Source organism: Macroventuria anomochaeta, assembly GCF_010093625.1.
Source record: "Macroventuria anomochaeta strain CBS 525.71 unplaced genomic scaffold BU25scaffold_20, whole genome shotgun sequence".
Lineage (NCBI taxonomy): Eukaryota > Fungi > Ascomycota > Dothideomycetes > Pleosporales > Didymellaceae > Macroventuria > Macroventuria anomochaeta.
Genome location: NW_022985381.1, coordinates 517,478 through 540,348, shown reverse-complemented (window position 1 = coordinate 540,348; position 22,871 = coordinate 517,478). Strand labels below are relative to the sequence as shown.

The following is a 22,871-nucleotide window of genomic DNA, read 5'->3' as shown; positions in this document are numbered from 1 at the left end:
GAGCAAGTGGGTCGCAAAAGGGAGGAATTTCCGACCTGTTATGTCAATCCATATTAGATCAAGTGTAGCTGCGTGATGTAGAGTGGTGATGTACGTATGTACCAGACTGGCATCATGGTTGGTGAGTTGTTCTGCAGAACAGGTTGACGTGCAGGATCATGATGACGAAGAAGTTGATGTAGCACGGTAATCGTTAATATTGCAGTTGGGACGAGTTTCAGATGGTGAGATAGTAGATTGCAATTCCGCGTCTATGTTGAGCAGCGCTGGAGACTAAGTAATACCAATACTATAGGATATCATGAGAATCTTCGTTAAGACAGCCAACCATTTGTGGTAACTAAAGAAATTTTCGGATCAAAGATCAACGAAATGCATACTAGATGCGATAGCGACAGGCTGTGGGCTGCGAGCACTTCGCGAGCCAAGATGTAATAACAAACAAAACGTGCCCAAGAGGGTATCGTAACCTCGAAGTGGTAGTATAAACGCCCAATATAACGCCAGGTATTATGCAGGTCCAGTATGCTGAAGCGCTGTCGTAGTGTATCAGAGAGATGAAGAAGGTTGACATGTACAAGTGCGGAGGTGACGTGAGGCGGTGACGTGAGGTTGACAGGGTAGCGCATAAAGGTCGTGTATGCCTTTATGCGTGTAATGCAGGTTCGAAACGAAACAATTAAGCGAGCCGCGGGGTCGAAATATTCTAGAGCAGATCCATCAGGGACTTGCGCTTTCGCAGTTTTCCGCTCTTGACGCTCGCCATGGGGTTGATGTCCATGTCTGTGAAAGGAGGGAGGACGAGGGTAGGCTCGCGCTCATTGGCTCCTCTTGCGACCATCTTCGATTGGCGCTGAGGAAGGCCCATGGTGCTTGCTCGATTCAAGACTGGGACTGGAGGATGTGCTATTTCCGGCGAAGGACCCCTTGAGATCTCTCCTCCACGAGACTTCGGTCGCAGAATGGTGGAGGCCCGGCGCAGCTTGTTGGGTATTGGGCTCTGGAATCCGGATGTGGCTTCGATGGGCGCAGTCTGGGGTGTAAGGGGTGTGTACGGCGAAGCAGGGGTGTTGTGGATGTTCTTCTTTGACGAAGATGGGGTGATGGCGATTCTTGCAAGGGATAGCTTCATTGAGATTGACCGCAGGCGCTTGTGTGTGGAAGGCTTGTTCGCAGGGATTGTAGTGTTGGGGGCAGGCTTCGCAAAGGGATCGGTGTTGAGGAAGGCGTGTGTTGCTGGAGACATGGGTGTCGGTGGTGCCATCTGGTGAGAGTGACGGAATTGAGTCTGTGTTGTTTGGATTCGCTGCAACTCTGGGCGAGCTCCTGTGGGGATGTAGACTGACGAGCGCCTCGAAGAGGCATCCTCTGGTGTTGCGCTTGCAGGACGAACGGGAGCGGCGACTGCGGGCGATGCGCTGCGACTCGAAGGTGCAGTAACGACCGAGGAGGCTGCGGAGGTGAGGTCGCCGAGGTTCAGTGTGCTCGTCTTGCTCGATGGGCTGTAGCTTGTAGAAGGACGTCGAGGCTCGATGATGGCGAGAGGAGAGATTGGGCGTGTGAGTGGGGAGATAGGGTGCTTCGAGACAGGTACAACGTTCAGCGAGTGACGCTGAACCTGGTCGACCTTCTGCAGCTTGCCCAGAGCAGTTGTCGGGAGGTTGGCTAGGGAGGCGGACCGTTGTGTCAACATTGGGCGCTCTAGTACTGGTGAACTAAGATTGAGCTCGACAACCTTAGGGCGGCCAACGAAGGCATACGACACCTTGATAGCAGTGTCGCAGCTCTTGCCCTGGTTCCATCGTGACATGGACATCCTCTTGACTGAGTGGCATTGCTTGGTCAAGTCCTCGATAACAACATCGTCACAGTCGTACTCGGACTCGGAGCCGGAGTCCTCGCAGGCGGGTGACAGATCCTCTTCGCTCGACATGTATCGGTCTTGGAGGGAAATGCTTCCCTTTTTGATGGGCTGCGTGGCAGCGGTGTCTAGCCGCAGTGTCTCGTGGTCGTCGTTGCACAGGTTAGGGCTTGAAGCCGAACTGTCAGATCCAGAACGCTCAGTTCGTGTCGTAATGGTGGGCTTCTCGTAGTTCCACTGGGGTAGCTGCGTCGACACAATAGCATTGGCCATGATTTCTGGTGGAGAAGCAAAAAGTCTGGAGAATCTCAGGCAGATTCGGGCAGCTGATGGTTATTATTGTACTGATGCGGCAGTTGGCTGGCCGGGTGCTGCGGTATGAAACCTTGGGCGTGCAGGCTCTCGCACCAATGGTAACAGGCGGCGCGTGGCTGAGGTAGCACAAGGCAGAGAGTGAGATTCGTCACACACAGCTCTCACACTCTTGGACTCAGCAGCAGCAGACTCTGACTGAGACTGCAACAGGGTTCGGTAGGGAACGTGGGCGACTCGTAAGCGGGCAAGAGTTCTGCACTTCCTGGGGTTCGCTGAGGAGATATAGTGCAGGCGCACTTTCGGCCGTGCGCTGGCTCCTTCCCTGTCGGTGGTCGCTCCTGCATCGAAGTTTCAAGTACAACACGCGAACCCTTAGCACGGAACACCCAAGCGGGCAAAGCTCAACCCAAGAGTCAGCGCTCAGCGTCAGTGGCAGCCGAAAAGACGTGCACTAGGCTGATTGCAATCTCCTCCATGTCATGTCTAGAGTCCGCAACTGTGCACGCTGTCACAGAGGCCGCAATGTGCGCCCTGCCTCTCACTTGCGTTGCGTGCGAAGACCGCCATGTCCACCCCTGGCAGGCAGATTCGCGCTATTCACACGATTGCGCAACAATTCACCGCTCTGCAGCTAGCACAAGCTGCTGCACTCGCGAGGTGTGGTGAGGGGCGCGCTGGTTGGTCGCCGGCTAAGCTGCAGCGTTTTCGGCGCGCACTCCATACACTCACTCTTGCACAGCGTCTCGTGGTGCAAGACCCTGCGAAGTACAGCTCACCTTCGTCGTCCGTCTGCGAACCAGGGGATAGCTGCATTGCGGTGGCAATGTCATCAGAGGACGGCATGCGCTTGCGATCTCCCTCCTTTCATCTCATCCCAGAGCATACCAAGCCGCCTTCAACGACGACATCCCGCGTTCTCAGGGGTAGGCCAACCAGAGTTCGAGTTGCCTCACGAGGTGCGACATCTCAGTTAGTACCTGTGGAGACGCCCGGTCAATGCAGAAAGGTCTCACGCCACAACCGAGAAAGGGACCCGTTCGTCTGCAATGGCCATCTTTTTCTAGCCGTCACCGTCTTTTCGATTTTCGCTGAACCCGCTCTACCCGTGTTGCGCTGTCAAGAGGGCGGCGATCTTCGCAGACCCTTCGTTCAGTGTGCATTTGCACTGGAATGTGGCAACTCTACCGAACGATATTACAGTTACCTTACTCGCGAGAATCATTGTCGTACTCATGCCCTGACTATACCACGGACTTCTGACGATATCCGAGGTAGCATCTTGACAACAATCGTTCACACCGCATCAAGTCCGAAGTCCGTATCAGTTGGCTAGCTCTACAGACGGCAACCATTGCCAATGCCATCCCGCAGACTGTGCAACATTGCGCTCTATTCCTGGAGTAGGCATCTTCGCCGGTCCCCACAGATACAACTACGCACGGTTGCTCTCCTGCAGTGCTGCGGTGTCATTCGTTCTCTGCGCGCTGTACTTTCTCCGCCATCACCCGAATTTTCAAGCGCACACTTCAGCGACCACTAAGATACTGACGCTCGACACACAACCAGGTGGTCGTGTAGAGGAATGCAAAGCCGCAGCGCGTCTCGAAACCTCTTCACCCTCACAATAAACTCCAGAGCCACCTTGGAGCTGCTATTGGCTTGCACACTGAAAAGGGCGGCCACCCTCGCCGATATCCTTTGCAACTTATTAAACCTACTCACCACGAACGCGGTGATAGGCTCGTGCTGTTCTTAGTACGAAATGCTATCGATATCGGGAGAGTGCGATCGCCTCAATCGCGTCACTCCCACCGCTGAGGTTTGACAACGGCAAATTCGCTCCTCAGCTGAACGGCGCACTGTTTGGCGTACGCCATAGCAGCTCGAATGTTGCGAAAATGCTGCAGTGGCCACTTCCCTATCTGCCGTCGTCTCATCTTTCTGTCAACTTGTTCCTTTCCACATCATGATTTGCGTCAGTGTTTCCTTGCTCTCCCAATCAAACTGCAGCCATTTGGTTTTCGCTTGATTTTTTTTCGGATTGCGATAAGCTTCTTGCCTTTGCAACGTGTTGATGGTTGAGGATTCGTCACAAACGAACATGTTCAGCTCAACAGTGGTACAAGTTGATGTACCGGGTCGTTGCCGAGTCCACGGCAACTGCATCGGATATTCATGGATGCATGCCACCGCATCGAGATCTTCAGGTACGCTGCTGTGCCTGCCAATGCAGAATAAGCCGTCGAGAGATCGACTGCTAGGATGCCCAACGTCCCAAGAAACAGCAACACGTTGAGCAGCGTGCAGCCAGCTCCTTGAGAATCCACACTCATCGGGTGGAGTGCGGGTGAAGAGTGCGGGTGAAGAGTGCGAGCATATGGTGGATTGGGCTTCAACAGCTGCGGCACCGACACTTAGTCCAGGTACCTTCCCCACAAACGTCGAGATCGTGAATGGTCCGGAAGACGGTTGACGTCTGCCGCACTGCGCTTCACTTTGAATTCTGTAAAATGCCACGAATGTGGCCAATTGCATCGCGGTGCCTGACGCTGTTGAGGAGCGCGGGCTGGAATTGCCAGCTATGCAAGCCACAACTCGCTGGCTCCAAAATCAAACGGCCACCGCAAATCGTCAGTGGACAGGTACCAAAACCACGTATGCAGAGCTAAAGACCGCGAAACACTTCGCAGCCCTATGAATGTTGGGGAAGCCTGAGCAGCAGAACGTTTTCGATTACGGAGGCTGACAAAACTCTCAGCGGAACTCTTCTCCAACTCCAGATCTCTTGCTGGCCCAGGCCCACGCCACGAACTGCCCCGCGTTTAAAAGCCTTCAGCTGTAAGAAAAGATGACCATGCAGTTGATTCCCCCGACAGCTTCCGCGTCAGGTTGCACATTCTCAAACTCCGAGCAGACGCCCCAGCGTAGGCAATATCGCAGCTCAGATACCGAAGCGCCGATGCTACGGTACACAAGCGCTGACATTCCCAACCCGACAGTCCGTGTGGCACTTCAGCTTGCTCCAAGCGCGGAGAATATCAGACTCATCGTGTAACATGGAGTGCTCTCCGTACGACTACGCACGAGGCTGTCAGCACCTGTCAGCGCACAAACATTGGTTTGTTACACAACTGTCGACCCAGTTCATCGTATTGCCCACGACGTTCGAGCACGGTAAGACGGACGAAGGGTGGTGGTGATGCCAGGCTACACGAGCGTGGAGCCGTTTGTGCTACCACACAAACGTCAGCCCGAAATCGAGACAACGGTCTTCGCTTCATCGAACAGTTACATTGAGGTACAACATGTCAATTCTCGACAGCGATCCTGTTTGTCCGGCAACTGGACCCAGACTCCTATCATTGTCTGTTTCTGTCCTACAACGCAACTTCAAGGAATTGACGAACTCTCCGCCATAAGTCCGGATGACTAAAGATGCATCTTTACAGATGCTTGGTCATGTCGCGGCAAGACGCAGTCACTGTCTCACAGCCTAACGGCCGACGATGTCTTGGACCCTTGAGGCTCACTCAAGACATACCACACAAGTCGACCATGTCTGGCATGGCACGTAATGAGACCGCGGGGTTTCCGGTGCTTGACAGTGGTCTTTGTGGTCTTTGTGGTCTTAGACATCGCTCTCTGTCTCTTTCACAGGTCACTTACAAAGTCCGCTTGTACCGTCCTATGCCGCGGATATCTGCTAGGAACACGACTCATATGTGTCACTATCACAGCCTCGTTGCCTGTCATGTCGCCTTGGACCCTGAAGATTATCAGGAAAAGTCCGACAAGTCATGCACGACGATCATCATTTGGGGACGGTAGTTGGCGCGGAGGGTTGCATCGGTGGACTTCGAGATTGGGATTGTCCGGGGTATGAGATGACTCGCTCGTATGTGAGTATGGAGTAAAGGGCGACTTCTTGTGACTAACTTGTCGTGATCACGTCGGTGTGACTTTAGTTGCTTACAATTTGTTTTAGATATTTGTCAAGACTCACCACACACTCTACCAGTGTAGCTACTTCAGAGTTAGCATACGTAGGACCTCTTCTTCGACGTTGTTGTATGATTCCTCTACGACGCTAACGATGTGTTCAAGCTCCCGCTCCGTCACCAAGATGTTTGACGTCAGCAAGATGTGATCTCCACGCTCTTCGTCAACCGTCCCTGATCCAGGGTAGAAACTAATGCCTAGATCTAGAGCTCTTTGTTCGACTCGGATGCCGAATTGAAAGTGTGGATCGAAACTCTTCTTCGTAGCTCTGTCCTGAACAAACCCGACCGCAAAAAAGCAACCCCAACCTCGTATGTCCCCAACAAACCTCTTCTATCCCAAAGGATAATAAAGCAGATGTTGAAAGATAACCTCCCTTTTCTTGGAGTTCTCGATGAGACCATCTCTTTCAATTATCTCCTGTACCGCGAGAGCGGCAGCACTGGATACCGCATGCGCTTGGAAAGTGTAAGATCGTTACACCAGTTTCCCGATAATCGTGATGTCTGGCATGACACCTCTTCCTGCCACGCGAACATGGAACCAGTCCGTCCCAAACCGCATATTATTTCATCAAGGGTCATGAAAGCGCCGTGCTTCTCTCACACCCTTTTCATCGCCTGGAAACATCCTGGGACTGGTGGGACGCAGCCAGCCACCGATCCGCTGTCTATCTCAGTCACGAACGCGATGACCTTGGAGGGTCCTATGCGGTGAAATTCGTTATCTAACTCAAGGGCGAGCTTGTTGACATAAGCTGCGTTTGTTTATCGGTGCCTTGAAAAATGTACGAACCCCCTGAATTTTGGCTCAATATCATCAAGCATACGTCACAGGTGGGTGAGAGCTTCCGAGTGGCTAGCTAAGGCTGGTTGATAGAATGGGTGACAGTCTGGGTGACAGTCTGGGTGACAGGACGCATGGCAGAACGTGGGATACTTTAGGGCATCAAGACAATTAACCACTCACGTATGTGCCCTGCATGCTATACTGTGGTACATACAGTCACTGTGCCAAAATTCAGGGGGTCCGTACATTTCGAAAACGACTGTAATCGATTGCCTTGTACTGTTGAATAACACATGGTCTGACGTAGTTCAAAGACAAGAGGGTAGAGCGCGGGGAACCCCAGAAATAACAGGTAACGGCAGGCCCTCATTTGTCATTGGTAATCGATTACAGGTCCCAGAGCAGCACTAATCCCTTTCTCCGTAAGCAGGAGCGCATCTTCCCTGTATAATTGGGCATTAGCCCCTCGAAAGTTTAAGAAGTCGCGATGACAACAAACTCCTGGCTACAACACATCAGATACTCTACTGGATGATAACACTAACGTTGGTGACTCAAGACAGTAGGCGCGTGCGAAGACAACAAATAAATCTTCCAGAAGAGCGACCACCGCAAGCTACTAGAGGCACGAAGCGCAATGTGAGCGACGCATCCTAGCCCAACGTACCCCTCTCGCAATACCCTAATGCCCTTGGAACGCTACCACGGCGTCTTGCAATGAACATGGAGTAGTGACATAGATTTTGGTGTAAAAGAATCGAGATGGAAAGGAAACTTTTCTTGGAGTGATATTTTGCGCACCTGCGGTTAGTTGGGCGGCCATTGTGAATAACGTCGCAAGGAGGTTATGCGGAAAACTCAATCAAGGGTGAGTATGGGCACTATAGATTCTGCATACGCCTCTCCTCTCCCAAATGTACGCACACGCGTCTCACGGATCATGAAGTGAAGCCTGAATGTTATAGTCAAGGATGCGCGTTTGTGTGTACAAATGTTGCGAGATGCGAATGTCCAACCTGATACATGACTAGAGCATCACAAAGTGTGAAGTTATCGAGACATACGGATGCAAGCAATTATTGCCATCGCAAGGTGCAGATATCGTATTGAGTGCCAACGCAGGGTTAAGTATCTCAATACCACAATTCTGTCAAAGAAACAGTGGTATTGTGAAGTCGTGCTATAGTGTGTAGCTAGAGAAAAAAGATTGATCCAAGAGATCGTGCCCATCAGAAAAACCTTGTAGAGCTCGTCTGGAGGCTTGCAGTACGCTGTGAACGTCGAAGAAGTTGTATCGGCGGTGGCGGCAGTAGCGAAGGCGGCAGAGCAAATGCAGGATTGAAATCCCGCAGCTTCTAAGATTCAACGCCTTTTCAGCTGCTTGAACCACTCATTCCAGTTCCGTCTCTCTTTGTCCGACTTGTGCATCTTCTTGATGTGCTCTTTCAGTTTGTCTTCCCGAGCTAGAAACGGGCGATTGCCGTACATGAGGCTGCGGTTGCAATCGAGCACCGGGCACCAAATGGCGTTGTCCCGTCGAGGATGAAAAGATGTATTGTGCCTTCGAAGTTCTGCCGAGCGACCAAATGTAAGGCCTGCACACTCGGGCATGTTACAAGTGAATTTTTTCGCTGCCGGCTCGGGTCTATGAACGACTTCGCTGACTGTCGCTCGTGTTCCATTGATCGCATCTAGAGTATGAAGAACATCACGGTCGTATTGGTAGGAGTCTGGCGTTGGATGCGGGTCAAGTGACAACAATACATCTCCTGCGCTCGTCTTCTGCTCAGGGAAGAAGTTGTGATCCGTTACAGCTAAAGGCTCATCCGCCGAGAAACCAATCCTGGAGCAAGCATCAGCGATCGGAGTGGAAATGCACTTTCTTCAAGCGAGTAAGGCCGTACTGGAAGCTTTTTGGATATTGCTGGCGCATGAGCCTTGTGAAATAGAGATAGTCAGGCTGTGCGGCACTGGGGAGTCAAATGTCAGTATAGTCGTACACATGTAGTGCTAACAGACCAGTCCCACTGGACCGTGGTCAAGAAAACATAGTATTCGCTGACTTACTCGAAATAAACAGTGACTGGGTCGTCGTAAAGCAGCGTTAGCTTATACTCGTTATGCTGGAGGCGAGAGGGTTCTTTGTTCGGGTCAACAGAAAAGGGTTGTGTGGAGATGTCGTTTCTCGTGAGGCTTCGGTACGGGTCATCTCCCACGACATCTAGAAACAGACCTGTTAGCTGTGAAATCAAGGATGGTGAGGAGTCAAACCGAGTGAAGATGCATGCCCGTCCAGTGCACCCTGGGGCTGTTGTTGCACCATGAAGCATGGCGAGAATCCAGGGACACAATTGGTAGGGTATGTCGGATTTCTGGTAGTTGCGCTTACGAAGCAGTTGGAGGAAAAGGTGTTCTGAATGATCGAGCGACTCTGTGTAGAGATCTAGTTCTTGTCAACCTGGAGGGAAACGGGATGGGAGGTGGCGGTGGTACACGGGTGGCTTCGAATCCAAAAAGAGAGGAGGGCACTTGGAGCAGAACAAACATGTATGTGCACTTGTTCTCCGCGCGCAAGCAGAAGAAGTGATGATGATGGGGGAGGAGGTGAAAGCGGAGGATAGTCGCAGAGGAGGTGGAGGTGGGGGTGGAAGGAGTTGGTGGAGGTGGAGGCCAAATTGCAAACGAAGCGGAGGAGATGATGATGACGGAGGAGGAGGTGAAAGCGGAGGATAGTTGCAGAGGAGGTGGAGGAGGTGACAGAGGAGGTGGCGGCGGCGGCGGCGGAGGAGGTGGAGGTAGAGGTGGAGGTGGACAAAAATTGCGCTGACTTACTAGAGGCGGCGGTGGAGGAGGCGGGGATGGCGAGAACCACCTTGCATCGAAGAACGACGGCGCTCTGATTGCAGATCGCCTTAGAGGTGGAGGAGGATCAGTTGTCGGGTCCATGCTTTGAGTGAGCGCATGCGTGTGAGGTTCTAAGAAGATAGGTAATCTTCAGCGTTCCTTTGTAAGATTTGAAACTTGCTGAAAGAAGAATCTGGAAGGATGTGTTGAGCTGAGTGTTTTCTGTATTGAAGTGACTATCCTGCCAGAAGGCAGCTCCAGTCTGGAGAGCCTCGTTTTATGATCGTTGCGCAGCGCAGCGACCAATTTCTCGATTCTGTCCAAAAGCCTTGTCGAAGGGCAACGTGCAGGCTGCGTTGGCAGCCATAGATTGGGTTCTCGCATTGGCAGTTGCGCGAAGGTGTTGCGCGTGAGAGAAAGACCGTGTTACTACCTTGCATGGTGGCGTCGAGCGACATTCGATAGCCAATCATCATTTCCAACCAGCATCTTCTTCAGTCAGTGGATTGGAACTCGAATTCATTCCAGGTTCATGCTGCAGACTTGCTCGGTATGCGAACTGTTGCTAATCGCTGCTGACATGTCAATTATTGGCAAACATTTTGAGCAAGTGCCAAGTTCGCCGCCAGTGGCCACTAGTGTTTGTTGTAGAATCGCGTGCATTAGATGTTCTTTACCAATTGCAAAACTAGAGCATAGGACATGCTTCACCTTTGGAGGTCGAAACTGCTTCGTAGAGTCAGTCGCCCATTAAGGCTCGTTGCAGTGCTGACACTCGTGGACGTGTACATGGACGGTCTGGAGACACATTGGCAGGACATTTTGATTGGCCATTCTTACCGCCTATGAGAAATTGTCAGCGTGAATGAAAGGCTCAACTAGATGTACAGCGGTGTCACTGGCATTCTGTGGGCTGGCCTCCAACACTCGCAACTCGCGACGAACCCAGAGAATACTGAGCCCGGAGGGCGAGCCGGTGAGCCATGAATCAGGTCACTAAACCGTCTAAGCATTCATACCGACTGGACCAGATGATGGTGAGATGATTGCATCGTTCTCATAAAAGTCTGGCCGATCCGCGGAACTCACAACCGGCGGCCTGCGGTGAACAATGAGATGCTGCAGGCTTCATACTGATAGAATGAACTACAGGTGTGAAGGGAACGAAATATGTGTATCAGGATAGGTTTCAGAAGTGCCAGGGTAAGGTCTTATGCAGCTGCGTCGGGGTGGCCCAATCAGATGGAAGTAGGATTATGTAGAGAAAGCTCTATCCCTGCAAGCTGAAGAAGAGGAGCGTTGGATCGAACCTCCATATAAGCATCTCCAGACCGAAAACCAGCGTACTGAAACTGTCCCGTAGCATGCTGAAGCCCGCAACATCTTCGCCAGAGATCGATCTTTCTGTGTTTCAAGACTTCCTAAGACGCAGGACATGAGGAAGAAGAGGCGCATGAGGCTCACCCAAGTATGCGACTGACGAGCCGATTTGAGGATATCCTTAGATGTGTTGTTGAATGGATTGTGAAATTTCAACTGCTGCGACATGTTCGGTGGAACGAGGCTGCATCCAGATGGAGATGTGGAATGTAGGAAAAAGATCGGTCACGGTGCACCCGCCGGTGAGGTCGGAACCATGCTAGCGACTTTCTTCAACTTTTGGTTTACTATATTCTTGAAACATTCATCGCATTTTCGTGAATCTGCTCGCAAACTGTCTATTGCGCACTTTCCCACCGAGCTGTCATGGTCTTATGTTCGTTCACAATCGATCGTGCATCATCTGGACAAACAACATCAATACATGCGCACTTAACCTGCATTTTAGTGTGCATAACCTCAAAAAAAGCCATGGATGTCTATTTCGACATTGTACACATATTTGATGTGTTATCTGCAGGAATATGACAATCCAAATGGGGAGAGATTAAAGAGGATGACGGCGATTGGTGTGCGTTCCACTGTAATCCGGTTTAAGAACCACGGACAGCCCACCGCCATCGGCCTGCGCATACACGATGTATTGGAACAATCACACTGTTCATGATCGAGCCAGACGATTAGCATTATGACGTTACATGTCATCGCATACCATATACAATATCTGCTACACATTCAAGATGCCTCAATGCGTCTCGCTACTCTTCACCCTCTTAGCCTCTCTCTCACTGTCCGTAGCGTCAGCCCTCCTCTTACCCTCATCCTTCTTTCCCTCTTCTCTCGCCGCCCTCCTAGCCTCCTTGTCCGCGCGCTCCTTCTCCTTCCTGAGCGCCTTGCTCTCGAATTCGTGCCAGTCGCCCTCCAGCTCCTTCAGAGCTTCAGCACGTTTTGGCTGCGGCTGCTCACTAGCAAAGAAGGGGTGCTCGAGCACATCGGCGGCCGTAGGCCTCGCGGAAGGATCGTACAAGAACATAGCTTGCAGAAGCTCGAAAGCCATGGGGCTGAGTCGGTCGCGATATTTCTCTTCGAAGGTGGAGGGTTTGCGTTCGGTGGGACGGAGCAGGTTGAACCATTGCATGTCGACTATGCCGGGCCAATCTTCCTTTGTAGGTGTGCCGAGAATGTTGTAGATCTTGTCCAGCTGATTGATTTCACCGCCGTCGCCAGGGAAGATAGCGTGGCGTGTGAAGATTTCGACAAGGACGCAGGCTGCTGACCAAATGTCCACGGCAGGGCCGTATTGTGTCTCACCGAGCAGGAGCTCTGGCGAACGGTACCAGATTGTGATGACGCGGTTGGTGTAGTCCAGCTTGCTCCTCTTGGCGTAGAACCTAGCGAGACCAAAGTCTGCCAGCTTGAGCTGTCCAGTATTGGACACTAAGATGTTTGCGGCCTTGATGTCGCGATGTAATACGCCTCGTCGATGTAGGTAGTCCAGGCCTTCGAATAATTGCTTTGCCAGATCCTTCTTGTGTGACTGCTCGAGCTTGAAGGTGGGATGGTTCAGTAGCCCTGTGAGGTCATGGGAGAGGTACTCGAAGACCATGTAGCAGTCATTCTTCTCGACCATGACTTCTCGTAGTTTGACGATGTTCTCGTGGTTCAGCGACTGGAGAAGCTTGACTTCTCGAATGGCGGTGACAGGGAACTAAGCACAGTCAGTATGTGGTTGAAGGTACGTGTTTTATGCAATACTCACGCCATCACGTTCGCCCTCCATACGGATCTTCTTGAGTGCGACCATATCTTTTGTATAGACATGGACACCCTTGAAGACCTTGCCGTAGGTACCAGAACCAACCACAGATTCATTGCCTGGCTTTCGATAGTACACAGAGTCTGAAGCCGCGAATTCTGGGGTCAAGGTTGGTCGAGCTTTTATCCTCTTTCGCTTGACCATGACTGTGTTCGGCACATCAGGGGGTGGTGCTCTTCGATCATGACGGTTGTCGAGGCGATTCTCCGTGCGCGGCTCTGGTCGGCGGTCGTCCGGTCGTCGCGGTGGATATGGATCTCTGCGATCACGCACATCGCGGACGTCCCTTATATCTCGTGGGTCTCTTGGGCCTCTTGGGTCTCTTGGGTCTCTTGGGTCGCGAGGATCACGTAGATCTCGTGGATCGCGGTCTCTGACATCGCGAATGTCCCGAGGGTCACGAAGGTCTCTGTCACGAGGATCTCTGTAATCTCTCTCCCTCTCACGGAAATATGGATCTCGAACGTCTCGTGGGTCCCGTAGATCGCGGGAATCCCTGTCCCGTGGGTCCCTGTACGCCGGTTGTCGATCGTGGTAGTCGTATCGCCGGTCTCTTTCTCGAAAGTCACGGTCTCGTTCTCGATCTCGTTCACGGTCGTATTTGTAGTCGCGTTCGCGGTCGTTTCGAGCATCAGAGGGGTATCGAGAGTCACGAGATGTAACATCTTTCTTAGGCTCGAGCAAAGACTCTTTCGACTTTGGCTCAACCTTCTCAGGCTCTTCCGCCTTAGCCTTGCTGGCTACGGGGATCGGGTTCTTCGTTTTCAAGGAGAAGCTGAAGCCAGACTTAGGTTGTGTTGGAGCAGCAGCAGGCTTCGTAGGTGGCGGCATTTTCTTGTCCTCCTTTGGCCCTTCATCCTCCACACGCAAGTCTTTTGATGGACGGAAAGGGTTGTCATCAGCATCGACGGACGTGGTTTCGGTTGGTGGTTGCGTCGCTGGAGGATTCGGGCGAGGTGCTTCTGTGGCAGGTCTGCCACCTCTGGTGCCAGATGCTGGTGTCCACGACAGGTTAGAAAATTGTGTAGGCGCTGCGCCACGACCTCGGCCGCCTTGTGGTGCGAAAGCAGAGTTAGGGCCAGGTCCTGACATTCGGCGATCAGGACCGTTGTAATGGTTGCCTCGGCCACCACGGTATGGTCCGTTTTGATAGGCACCCTGAGGGTATGGCTGGTTTGCGGGATACCCCGGCGAGTAATTCTGATTTTGGTTGTATGGTGATTGGTTTGGCGAGTAGCCATGCATAGGTGATCTGATGAGTGTTAACGAAAGTACAAGGTAGACCGAGATTTGATCACTCACCCTTGGTTGGAGTATTGATGTCCATTCCAGCCTCCTCTACCACCGTGATAGGGCGACTGGTTGTGCGGAGAGTATTGGTTGTGTGCAGGATAAGGAGGAGAGTGCTGATAGCCAGGGCCTCCACGCCCCTGGTAGTGGTAGGCGCCCCTCATCTTGGCGTCGTCTGCCTTGCTGTTCGAGGTATCCGAGTTGTACCCAGACGCAGGCGCAGGCGAATCCTGTCTGGAGGTGGACTGGTCTGCACGAGATGGTTTGTCACCTTCGTCTTTAGATGATCGAACAGGTGACCGGGATCGGCGGCTTGAGACACGAGGAGAGCGACTCCTCCGTGGCGAGTACCTTGCGTTTCGTGCTCTGGGCGGCGAGGGCCTTCTTGATGGCGGGGGAGGCCGTCTTCGGCCTGGAGAGGGTGATCTAGCGCGCCTAGACGCACGACTGCGACTCCTTTCGCGGCTGGCGTGGTGTTTGTGCAGCCTTTCACTTGAAACTGCGACTGATGTGTTGCCTCGATCGACGTGTCTCCTAGCTGGGGATCTCCGAGGGCTCAGAACACGCCTGGAGCTTCTTCCAGGTGAAGTGGACCGTTTGCGTGGCCGATGTGAAAGTGGCCTGTAGTATGAGTCGGCAGATGGCGAGTGGCGACGAGCCAATGATGGAGGAATGTACGTGTCTGGTGTAGGTCGTCGAGATGTGCAGTCGCGATCTGAGCGCGGTGGGCGTGGGGAGTATGCCCTCGGTGTGGGACGGTGTGACGAGTCTGCGCGGCGCGTCCTGGACCTCGAGCGCACAGAGCTACGACTTCGATGCCGTCTAGCCCGTTTCTGACTGTCTCGTGGAGATGCAGAGCGACTGCGATGGCGCTTCGAGGATGGAGTCGTGTCGCCGTGGTCGCGGTCGTGGTGCCGGTGTGGGTGCGAAACCCTGTCTGCACTGGTTCTCCTCCGCGAGGCTCGATAACGATCGTCCCTGGAGCCACCTCGACTGCGACGACGCGTGCGGTCTCTGCTCAAACTTCTCTCACGTGAACGCCCTCCTGCGTGCTTATCTAACGAGCGAGAGTCGATATCGTGCGTCCGTCTGGAGGTGTCCCTCGCAGCGCGTGGCACGGGCGACGACGTTCTTAGTTCGTGGATGCGCTCCCGAGGACGCTCCCTACTTCGTTCCTTGGCCCTGATAGATGGTTCCTCTGGTCTCCACTGGTCTATATCCTGGGTCCGTCGCAACCCAGCCATGTAGGCGGGAATATCATCAGAACTGGGGTAGATACAGCTTTCAGAAGGTTCGCGGGAGTCTGAGTGCCACAACCGGACCGAGCGCAGAACTCCACCGGTAAGCCGCAACCTTTAGCCTGATGACGAAAAGACGCAACCGAACAAAAAAGACTGAAAGTCGTACTGCGACTGCTCTCAAGATGCTGCCAAAGATGCGCAGCTGTCGTGCGACTTCTCATATGATGATCCTGCTGTTGCAACGACCATGCAGTCGCCGCCATTTCCTGCCTGCCAAGCTAAGCCTCATGACCCGCGGAGCGGGCTGTAGAGCAGCCTTGGAGGCCTTTTGAGGCCTGCCAAAGCCACAAAGCAACTGCTCAACCCTGCCTGTATTGCGTGTGCGTCTCCCCAGAAGCTCGCAGTCTTGCAAAAATCCTCAACCAGTCACAATAGCTATCTAATGCACGCATGTCGAAAACTACGATAGCACATGCGTACCCGTGGTCATAGCCTTCCGTGGTGTTGTAATAGGTGCGAGCGCAAATGGTCGAGTCCTAGATGGCGGCAGATGGACATGGTCTCCGGTGGCAGCAGGTTTCCAACGTACGTGCCAAAGACTGTGCGAAGTAAGGTCACGCTGGTCTGGGTGATGAAGTGCGGATTCTTCGCCGTCTTGAGTAATGCCACGCACCTCTGCCAGCACACTCGAGTGGTCAGAGCTGCACACATGTTCTGGTGAACCGCAAAGCAGAGGACCAGTCCCTCCACCAAGGTTGTGCGAAGGATGCTATTGTGGCACCTTAGACAAGCAGCTACAGCTCGAGGCCGGTAGACGAAGCGATCGTGCACTGTGACTGTGCAGGCGCCATATAGCTTCCAGTATGCTCAACTGAGCAAAGGCAGTCCTCAGCGGCGCAGAGCTTACCCGTATAAAATGTGCGTCAAAGCAATAAGGTGATAGACGTGACGGCTGTTGTCTTCGGTCCGTGGGCAAAACCCTCAGTAATGTCGCAGCTGCAGGGTGCAGCTCTAGTTAACGAAGGGGATCATACACAACTGCTGGTTAGAAAGGATACTGCTGCGTAGCAAGAAAATGCTGACGACGCGAGCCCACCAACATGGCGATTGCCTACCAAAGTCACTCCTCCCCTTCACGCCATGCCTCCATCTCCATCGCCTTACAACCGAGTATCAATGTGTCGAAGTGCGCAAGATGACGCCAATATGGTGTTGGCATCCATGGCAACGCAGGCTGTTGGCGGCCAAAACTGCTGTGGCTACAATGCTGGTGGTGGTGAGTCGAGAGCCACCGTCACTACGAGCCCTTCAGGGCGGTCTGAAGGATGTTGTCATCCTAGCGGGAGCACTGTGAATATCGAGACGAACAGTGACTGCTCTCAGGGTCATTCACATACCTGTGCCAGGCGTGTTGACGACGGGGACGGACGCAACGGTGGTGAGGCCGATGGGTGTTGTGGTGCTGAAGTCGGCGTTCCTGCTTGATGCAACCGCCGCTTGCGGCACCCCGTGATTGCGCCTTCCTTCGGTTGGCCTCCCGCGAAAGCAGGTGCGACCCAGCGTCATCGGCCTTGGCTAACGCCTTTTCGGTCGAGAGAAAGTTATTCGAATATGGCTCACGGGTCCCGCGTCTCTCGCGATGTCTCCGGAACAGCATGCGCCAGATCTGAGTCTGCTACCCAGGCATCTGTGCCGTTCTTCTCTACATAAGCACGCCATTGACTCCTAGGTATATCTAGTCGACAGCCATAGCTTTTGCCCCTCCAAACTTTTTCGACGCGAAATTTCCCCGCAGCAGCAATGGACGAGCAGCGCAAGCCTAACGCCATTCCTTCGCACGTCAACGGTAGCTTACCGCATATGAGCTCACCACTGAACAAGTCGGTCAAGTCGCGTGATCAGAAGGAACGTGAAAGTCTCCATCATGCCATCCAGTTGTCAGAGCGAGGCCGTCAGGTGGTAAACTTCGACGGCCCGACCAGCTACTTCCCCGCCGGTTCCAAAAGCTCAAACGCCGACACAAATGGCGGCAGTGTGCACAACAGACACACCATTAGGAACGGCGAAATAGACGTAGAAGACCACTATGAGCCGCAGACACCGTTGGCCACCAGCCGTGCCCACAGCCCCTACACACAGCACCCCACAATCGACTTCGATGGGCTTAGTTGGCCCAGCAAAGGCACAAGAAACAGGAAGGAGGCGACTGAGGAAGAGAAGGCAGAGAACCTCAAGAAGCTGTCTGGTGCCGTGAGGACGATGCTGGAGTGTCTGGGCGAGGATCCTGACCGTGAGGGTCTGCTGGACACACCTGAACGCTATGCAAAGGCTATGCTGTTCTTCACCAAGGGCTACGAGGAGAACCTGCGCGATATTGTCAACGGCGCTGTCTTCCACGAGGACCACGACGAGCTGGTCATTGTCAAGGACATTGAGATCTTCTCACTCTGCGAGCACCACCTGGTGCCGTTCACTGGAAAGGCGAGTTCCTGCACACCCCTTAATCTCCTACCTCAAGAGCCAACAACTAACAATTACAGATGCACATCGGCTACATTCCCAATCGCCGCGTGATCGGGCTATCGAAACTTGCCCGCATCGCCGAAATGTTCGCCCGCCGCCTTCAAGTCCAAGAACGCCTTACCAAGCAGGTCGCCCTTGCGCTCTCCGAAATGCTGCAACCCCAGGGTGTTGCTGTGGTCGTCGAGTCCAGCCACTTCTGCATGGTCATGCGTGGTGTGCAGAAGACTGGAGCTACCACAACCACAAGCTGTATGCTGGGCGCTATGAGGAGCACTGCGAAGACAAGGGAGGAGTTCCTAAACCTCATCAACAGGAAGTAGAGCAAGCGGGTGCTCCTCAATCAGATACAGTCGCTACCCAGATTTCTTCGACACACATAGTATATACCACGATTGGCATGGAACGGCGTTCATGGCGCGGAGTTCATCACTCTGTATAGGAGGAGCTGTTTCAATACAAAAGGGAGAGGGACGGTCACTTCGTTGCGTTGTTTAGATCTAGATGCATTTGGCCTCTCAACAGCGCCAGGCCTTCAACAGGCGCTACACACCCATTTGTACCATTGTGGTGCGTTTCGATCGCGCCCTATTGATTCAAAAGCATCAATCCAAATCTATTCACCACGCGGGCCTGACCATATGTTCTGCCTATTTGAAAGCTCTGACTAGATCGACCAACAATGGCTTCAAGACTGGACACGAAAAGCAAACCCCGCTCCGAATCGTTCAGGACGTTACAAGGCAATTATTCCTGAGGTCTCAAATGCACTGTTCAGTGCGACATCGAATCATGCTCAATTCGCGACCAGATCTGTTCATCTTCGAGCATTCACTTCGACATCGGCATTTCGCTCTCGTCAACTCCGACTTCATAGCCTAACTCAACTCCGAGGCGCGAGTGTCAGCATCTTGGATGAACGACGATAACCTCCAGACACGTAATCAATATAAATTGATATCTTCTGTAGTTAGACGCCCACGCCCGTGAACTTCAACTCGCTACTCAGATCTAGTTCAGCCTCCTTCTACCCCAACGAATCTCTTTCCAGCACCTCCTACCCAAGCCTTATCACTACCATGGCCGACTCCACCAATACGTTCAAACCCTGCTGCCTTACCTCGTTTCAGTGGGACGGCACGCCGGAGGGCAGAGAAGAGAAGCTCGCCGGCCTGCCGACATATGTTACGGGTGATAATCCGAAGGCAGCTGTGCTGTATGTGCACGATGCGCTGGGGTGGCAGTTTGGAAATGCGAGATTACTTGCGGACCATTATGCGACGGAGGTATGTATAATCCCCCCCTCAACTCTTCGCTTGCTTCCTTCGTCAATGCGCTCTCCTTACGGGGTCTCCGTAGAGAGAGATCTTTCCTCCTATCGGTCAAGGGCGTGAGAGCTCAGGGACCAGATAGGTACTCGCTGCACTCCGACATTTGTTCGAGAGCCAAGAAGACTGACCAGCACAGGCGAACGTAACAGTCTACATCCCCGACTTTTTCGGCGGCGAAGTCCTGGACCGCGACGCTATTTTTGAGGGCCGCTGGGCCGACCTGAACATAGCTGACTTCAGGGCGCGCAACGAGCGCTCCATCCGCGAACCGCAGATCTTCGCCGCCGCCGCAGAACTTCGCAGCAACGGCTTCGAAAAAATCGGCGCCGCTGGCTTCTGCTTCGGCGGCTGGGGGGTCCTCCGGCTCGCCCAAGCTTCCCTTGTCGACGCAATCATCTGCGCGCATCCTAGCTGGGTGACGAACGAGGACTTTGACAACATAAATGTACCCGTGTTGTTTCTTGCGCCGGAAAAGGATGCAAATTTTCCGGATGAGATGAAAGTGTATGCGTTTCAGACGCTGCTGGGGAGGAAGAGTACGCCGTTTGAGTGGGTCCATTTCCCAGGCGTGGCACACGGGTGTCTGACGAAGGGGGATGAGAAGGTACAGGGTGAGCGGGCAGCGATGGTTAAAGGGAAGGAAACTGCGGTGAGGTGGTGGAGGGAGTGGTTGGAGTAGGTGGCGCGTCGACGGAGGGTGTCGACGGTTTGCTGGAGCCCATTGGTATTTTTGACGAAGGTTCTTTTCGCGCGTCGAGTGTACATTTATGGTATGTTCGAGGTTCGTAATATGTTGGAGTTCAGTGAACTGTACGCAAAGGGAAAAGGTTGAAGATCGTACTGAGGTTGTATTGGGTGAAGCTACAAACAGTATATATATATATATATATATATATATGTGGGTAGCTGTAAACAACGCTAGTGTGACGTGGCAGTCACTCTCATGACAGGTGAGGTACGACAGGCAGGAGTACCCCAAACCGTGACACAATATCTGTGTGTAGTGGGAAGATGCCCGATGAGATATGCTATCAGTAGGTGTGTGATGGTACTCAGAGCTTGCGGTCTTTACTGAGGATTGCTTCCCGAAGCAGTTCTTTTTGAGTCTGAATATAGTCGCCAGCAAATTACAATGGACAGTCCCTAGGCTAGGTGGTCGTGCTCTGTACATGCAGCTCAACACCGCAGTTCACAGTACACATGAGTCCCAAGGTTTGGAGAACATCGCCTACATGCTCGTAGTTGGTTCCGGCTGCGTTTCCTTGGTCACGTCCAGAAAATGCGCTCCCTTTCGGTAACCATCCTACGACGCGCCCAGGATACGGAGCGGCATTTGCCAAGTGTACACCATATGCTTGACACTGTGTCTCTCGTAACCATCATAGACGAGCCGAGCTTGAACAGCATTTCCACGCGTGCAAAAATCGATATGGATAGCTCCCCTTGACTCTTGAACTCCGTTCTTTGGGGTATACAGAATGATGTCAGACAGCTGAGATGTTGTACCTGTGGAACATCTCGTATATCCTCTGCATGTCAACGAGGCCTGATCGTTTAACGTCCGTCCCTACGTGCCGGGACGCACGGTATAACGGGACAGGTTCGCATTCCGGACCTTTGGAGTCTCTTGTACGCACGTTTACAGATCTGCAATTAACATGTAACGTTATTTAGCTAACCCTCCTCCTACCTATCAGCCTCCGGCGACGAGCACTGCCATGCTGGCCCTGCTGCCGATAGTTACGCCAACGCCGTCAATCGATCCTTCGTCGATGCCCCCCTGTCCATTCACGATTTAAGAGCGAAGTTGAGGAAGATTGTATTCCTGGACCCTAGAAGCTGTTTGACTTAAGGAGTGTGCAGTCTGGCAGTTTCGCCGGTTAGGAGCGAAGATCTCGAAAAGCGATCTAGCGTGTTGGAACACACTAGCGTGGTTTAGCTTCTAGCAGTGTGCAGTAGTGTGCTAAGATGTTGCTGTATGATATCGTATTGAATTTGACGCTATACTTACAGTGGGACAAATACCAAGAATAGCTGCGGCGCAAGCTAGTAGCTTTCCATAAGCATTCACAACTACGTGCTGATGTGTGGTATTCACGCGCGCTCTAGTCTCTGTTACGATTCGGGCCTTAAGCAAAGCTCGTAGACACTAGTCGATCGGTTCTCGGGGATGAGCAGAGGTACAGAAAGCCGTAGGGGTTGACAGTCACCAAAGCAAGGCTCGGGTGGTCAGGGGTAGACTATCCGGGCGGGTTGTAATAACCTTCGTAATAGTCAGGTAGTCGCCTAGTCAAAGACCGTGGCGACTGGTTGCAATGAGTAGTACAGAGTATACTGTCTGGCTCGAGAGCAAGTGAGATTCCAATAACAAAGTTGATTGACGAGGTTGAACACGATGCCATAAGGGCAGCGTGTCTACTTGCTATATACACGAGCAGAGGATTACTCAGATTGCTCGGATTGCTCGGTACTGAGTATACTGATCGTATTGAGTATACTGACCGTGCCGAGTATACTGACCGTGCCGAGTATACCGATCGTACCAAGTATACGTGCCGAATATACCGTTCGTACCGAGTATACTGCTCGTGCCGAGTGTTGCCAACGCGGCCTACTGCTTGGGTCGATCGATACTACAGCTCCTCGGCTCCTCTCATATCGTTGCGTAGTCCTGTTCGTTCAGTGTTGTTGCGGGTTGCCCTTTGATCGTAACAGTCTCATTCCCCTACCTTTCCTGCATGCCTTTCTATGCTGCGCACAGCACTGAAAACCGCAAGAGCATAAAACACAAGGGTTTATTAATAATGACTTGGCGTTAGTTATTTCCCTAGAACGCTGCAAGCTAAGCTATAATATGCAACTTGTGCGCCCATGTGCATCCCTATGGCTACTGAAAAGTAGAGTGTAGGAAATCAATGTACAGCAAGGGGCGATTAGCTCTTGTCTACACTTTGCTAAGAACACATGTAGGTGTCTGGGTTAACACTGCAGGTCCACACTCTGCCAGACCCCACGCCCATACCGACTGTGTTCCCGCACACCGCAGAGCATGACGGTCGATACTCTGATGGTATCCACAACACGTTTCTGCCGTCATACTTGATCCATATGCTACCGGAGCTGAGGCTTGTGCCTAGATACAGAGGGCGTTTAGGTTCAACAACAGCTACCTCGCTAGGAGTTCCCAGGCTGTGTATGGCAATGGCACCTATCTCGGAATGAAGAAAGAAGCTGGTGGAATCGAAGGATAGGCTGTAAAGAGGCCTGCTGATGTTAAGTGTCTGCAGACACGTCCCGCTGCTCGCATCCCACACCTTGACGGTGTTATCGTATGACGCCGACGCCAGCTTGGTTGAGTCGTGCGAGAAGGCTACAGAGCTGACAGCATCGCTATGGCCCTCGAGCGTCTGCAGACACGCCCCGCTGCTCGCATCCCACACCTTGACGATGTTGTCGTATGACGCCGACGCCAGCTTGGTCGAGTC

General features: G+C 52.8%; 7 protein-coding genes across 7 annotated transcripts in view; 3 read left to right on the top strand and 4 right to left on the bottom strand.

Annotated features, from left to right (window-relative positions):
* Positions 1-224: 224 nt before the first annotated feature.
* On the bottom strand, positions 225-2,413 carry BU25DRAFT_411683 (uncharacterized protein). Its single transcript, XM_033706620.1, has one exon. It carries the CDS (start codon positions 2,132-2,134, stop codon positions 707-709), a length of 1,428 nt encoding a protein of 475 aa, XP_033560912.1. The 5' UTR covers positions 2,135-2,413; the 3' UTR covers positions 225-706.
* A 3,852-nt stretch (positions 2,414-6,265) lies between these two features.
* Positions 6,266-7,075, top strand: BU25DRAFT_471706 (uncharacterized protein). The gene has a single exon (XM_033710827.1). The coding sequence runs from the start codon at positions 6,533-6,535 to the stop codon at positions 6,890-6,892; it is 360 nt and encodes a 119-aa protein (XP_033560911.1). The 5' UTR covers positions 6,266-6,532; the 3' UTR covers positions 6,893-7,075.
* A 1,308-nt stretch (positions 7,076-8,383) lies between these two features.
* Positions 8,384-8,599, bottom strand: BU25DRAFT_311583 (uncharacterized protein; the record flags this gene model as incomplete). The annotated part of the gene is made up of 1 exon (XM_033702139.1): positions 8,384-8,599. A coding segment is annotated over one exon (216 nt), but the record flags the coding sequence as incomplete, so codon positions are not given.
* A 3,282-nt stretch (positions 8,600-11,881) lies between these two features.
* Positions 11,882-15,772, bottom strand: BU25DRAFT_93182 (Pkinase-domain-containing protein). The gene is made up of 3 exons (XM_033712261.1): positions 14,307-15,772; positions 12,948-14,256; positions 11,882-12,896 (listed from the first exon to the last, which is right to left on the bottom strand). The coding sequence occupies exons 1-3, from the start codon at positions 15,536-15,538 to the stop codon at positions 11,934-11,936; spliced, it is 3,504 nt and encodes a 1,167-aa protein (XP_033560909.1). The 5' UTR covers positions 15,539-15,772; the 3' UTR covers positions 11,882-11,933.
* A 903-nt stretch (positions 15,773-16,675) lies between these two features.
* Positions 16,676-18,378, top strand: BU25DRAFT_422451 (GTP cyclohydrolase I; the record flags this gene model as incomplete). The annotated part of the gene is made up of 3 exons (XM_033708150.1): positions 16,676-16,973; positions 17,331-17,998; positions 18,076-18,378. The coding sequence occupies 3 exons, from the start codon at positions 16,676-16,678 to the stop codon at positions 18,376-18,378; spliced, it is 1,269 nt and encodes a 422-aa protein (XP_033560908.1).
* Positions 18,379-19,134: 756 nt separating this feature from the next.
* BU25DRAFT_459400 (dienelactone hydrolase family protein) lies at positions 19,135-20,065 on the top strand (the record flags this gene model as incomplete). The annotated part of the gene is made up of 2 exons (XM_033710273.1): positions 19,135-19,341; positions 19,523-20,065. 2 exons carry the CDS (start codon positions 19,135-19,137, stop codon positions 20,063-20,065), a joined length of 750 nt encoding a protein of 249 aa, XP_033560907.1.
* A 2,275-nt stretch (positions 20,066-22,340) lies between these two features.
* Positions 22,341-22,871, bottom strand: part of BU25DRAFT_432092 (beta transducin-like protein HET-E4s) — a gene marked incomplete at both ends in the record, with an annotated part of 4,283 nt that continues 3,752 nt past the window's right edge. Inside the window, one exon of the mRNA XM_033708696.1 lies at positions 22,341-22,859. Within this exon, the coding sequence (XP_033560906.1) occupies positions 22,341-22,859 (519 nt within the window). The remainder of the gene's footprint in view (positions 22,860-22,871) is intronic.

Excerpts from the sequence above, each read along its gene's own strand:
- BU25DRAFT_471706 (XM_033710827.1), top strand. The coding sequence starts at position 6,533 with ATGTTGAAAGATAACCTCCCTTTTCTTGGAGTTCTCGATGAGACCATC.
- BU25DRAFT_93182 (XM_033712261.1), bottom strand. The coding sequence starts at position 15,538 with ATGGCTGGGTTGCGACGGACCCAGGATATAGACCAGTGGAGACCAGAG. Across the intron at positions 14,257-14,306 it reads CATCAATACTCCAACCAAGG|ATCACCTATGCATGGCTACT; the intron begins GTGAGTGATCAA and ends AACACTCATCAG. Across the intron at positions 12,897-12,947 it reads TGGAGGGCGAACGTGATGGC|TTCCCTGTCACCGCCATTCG; the intron begins GTGAGTATTGCA and ends GACTGTGCTTAG.
- BU25DRAFT_411683 (XM_033706620.1), bottom strand. The coding sequence starts at position 2,134 with ATGGCCAATGCTATTGTGTCGACGCAGCTACCCCAGTGGAACTACGAG.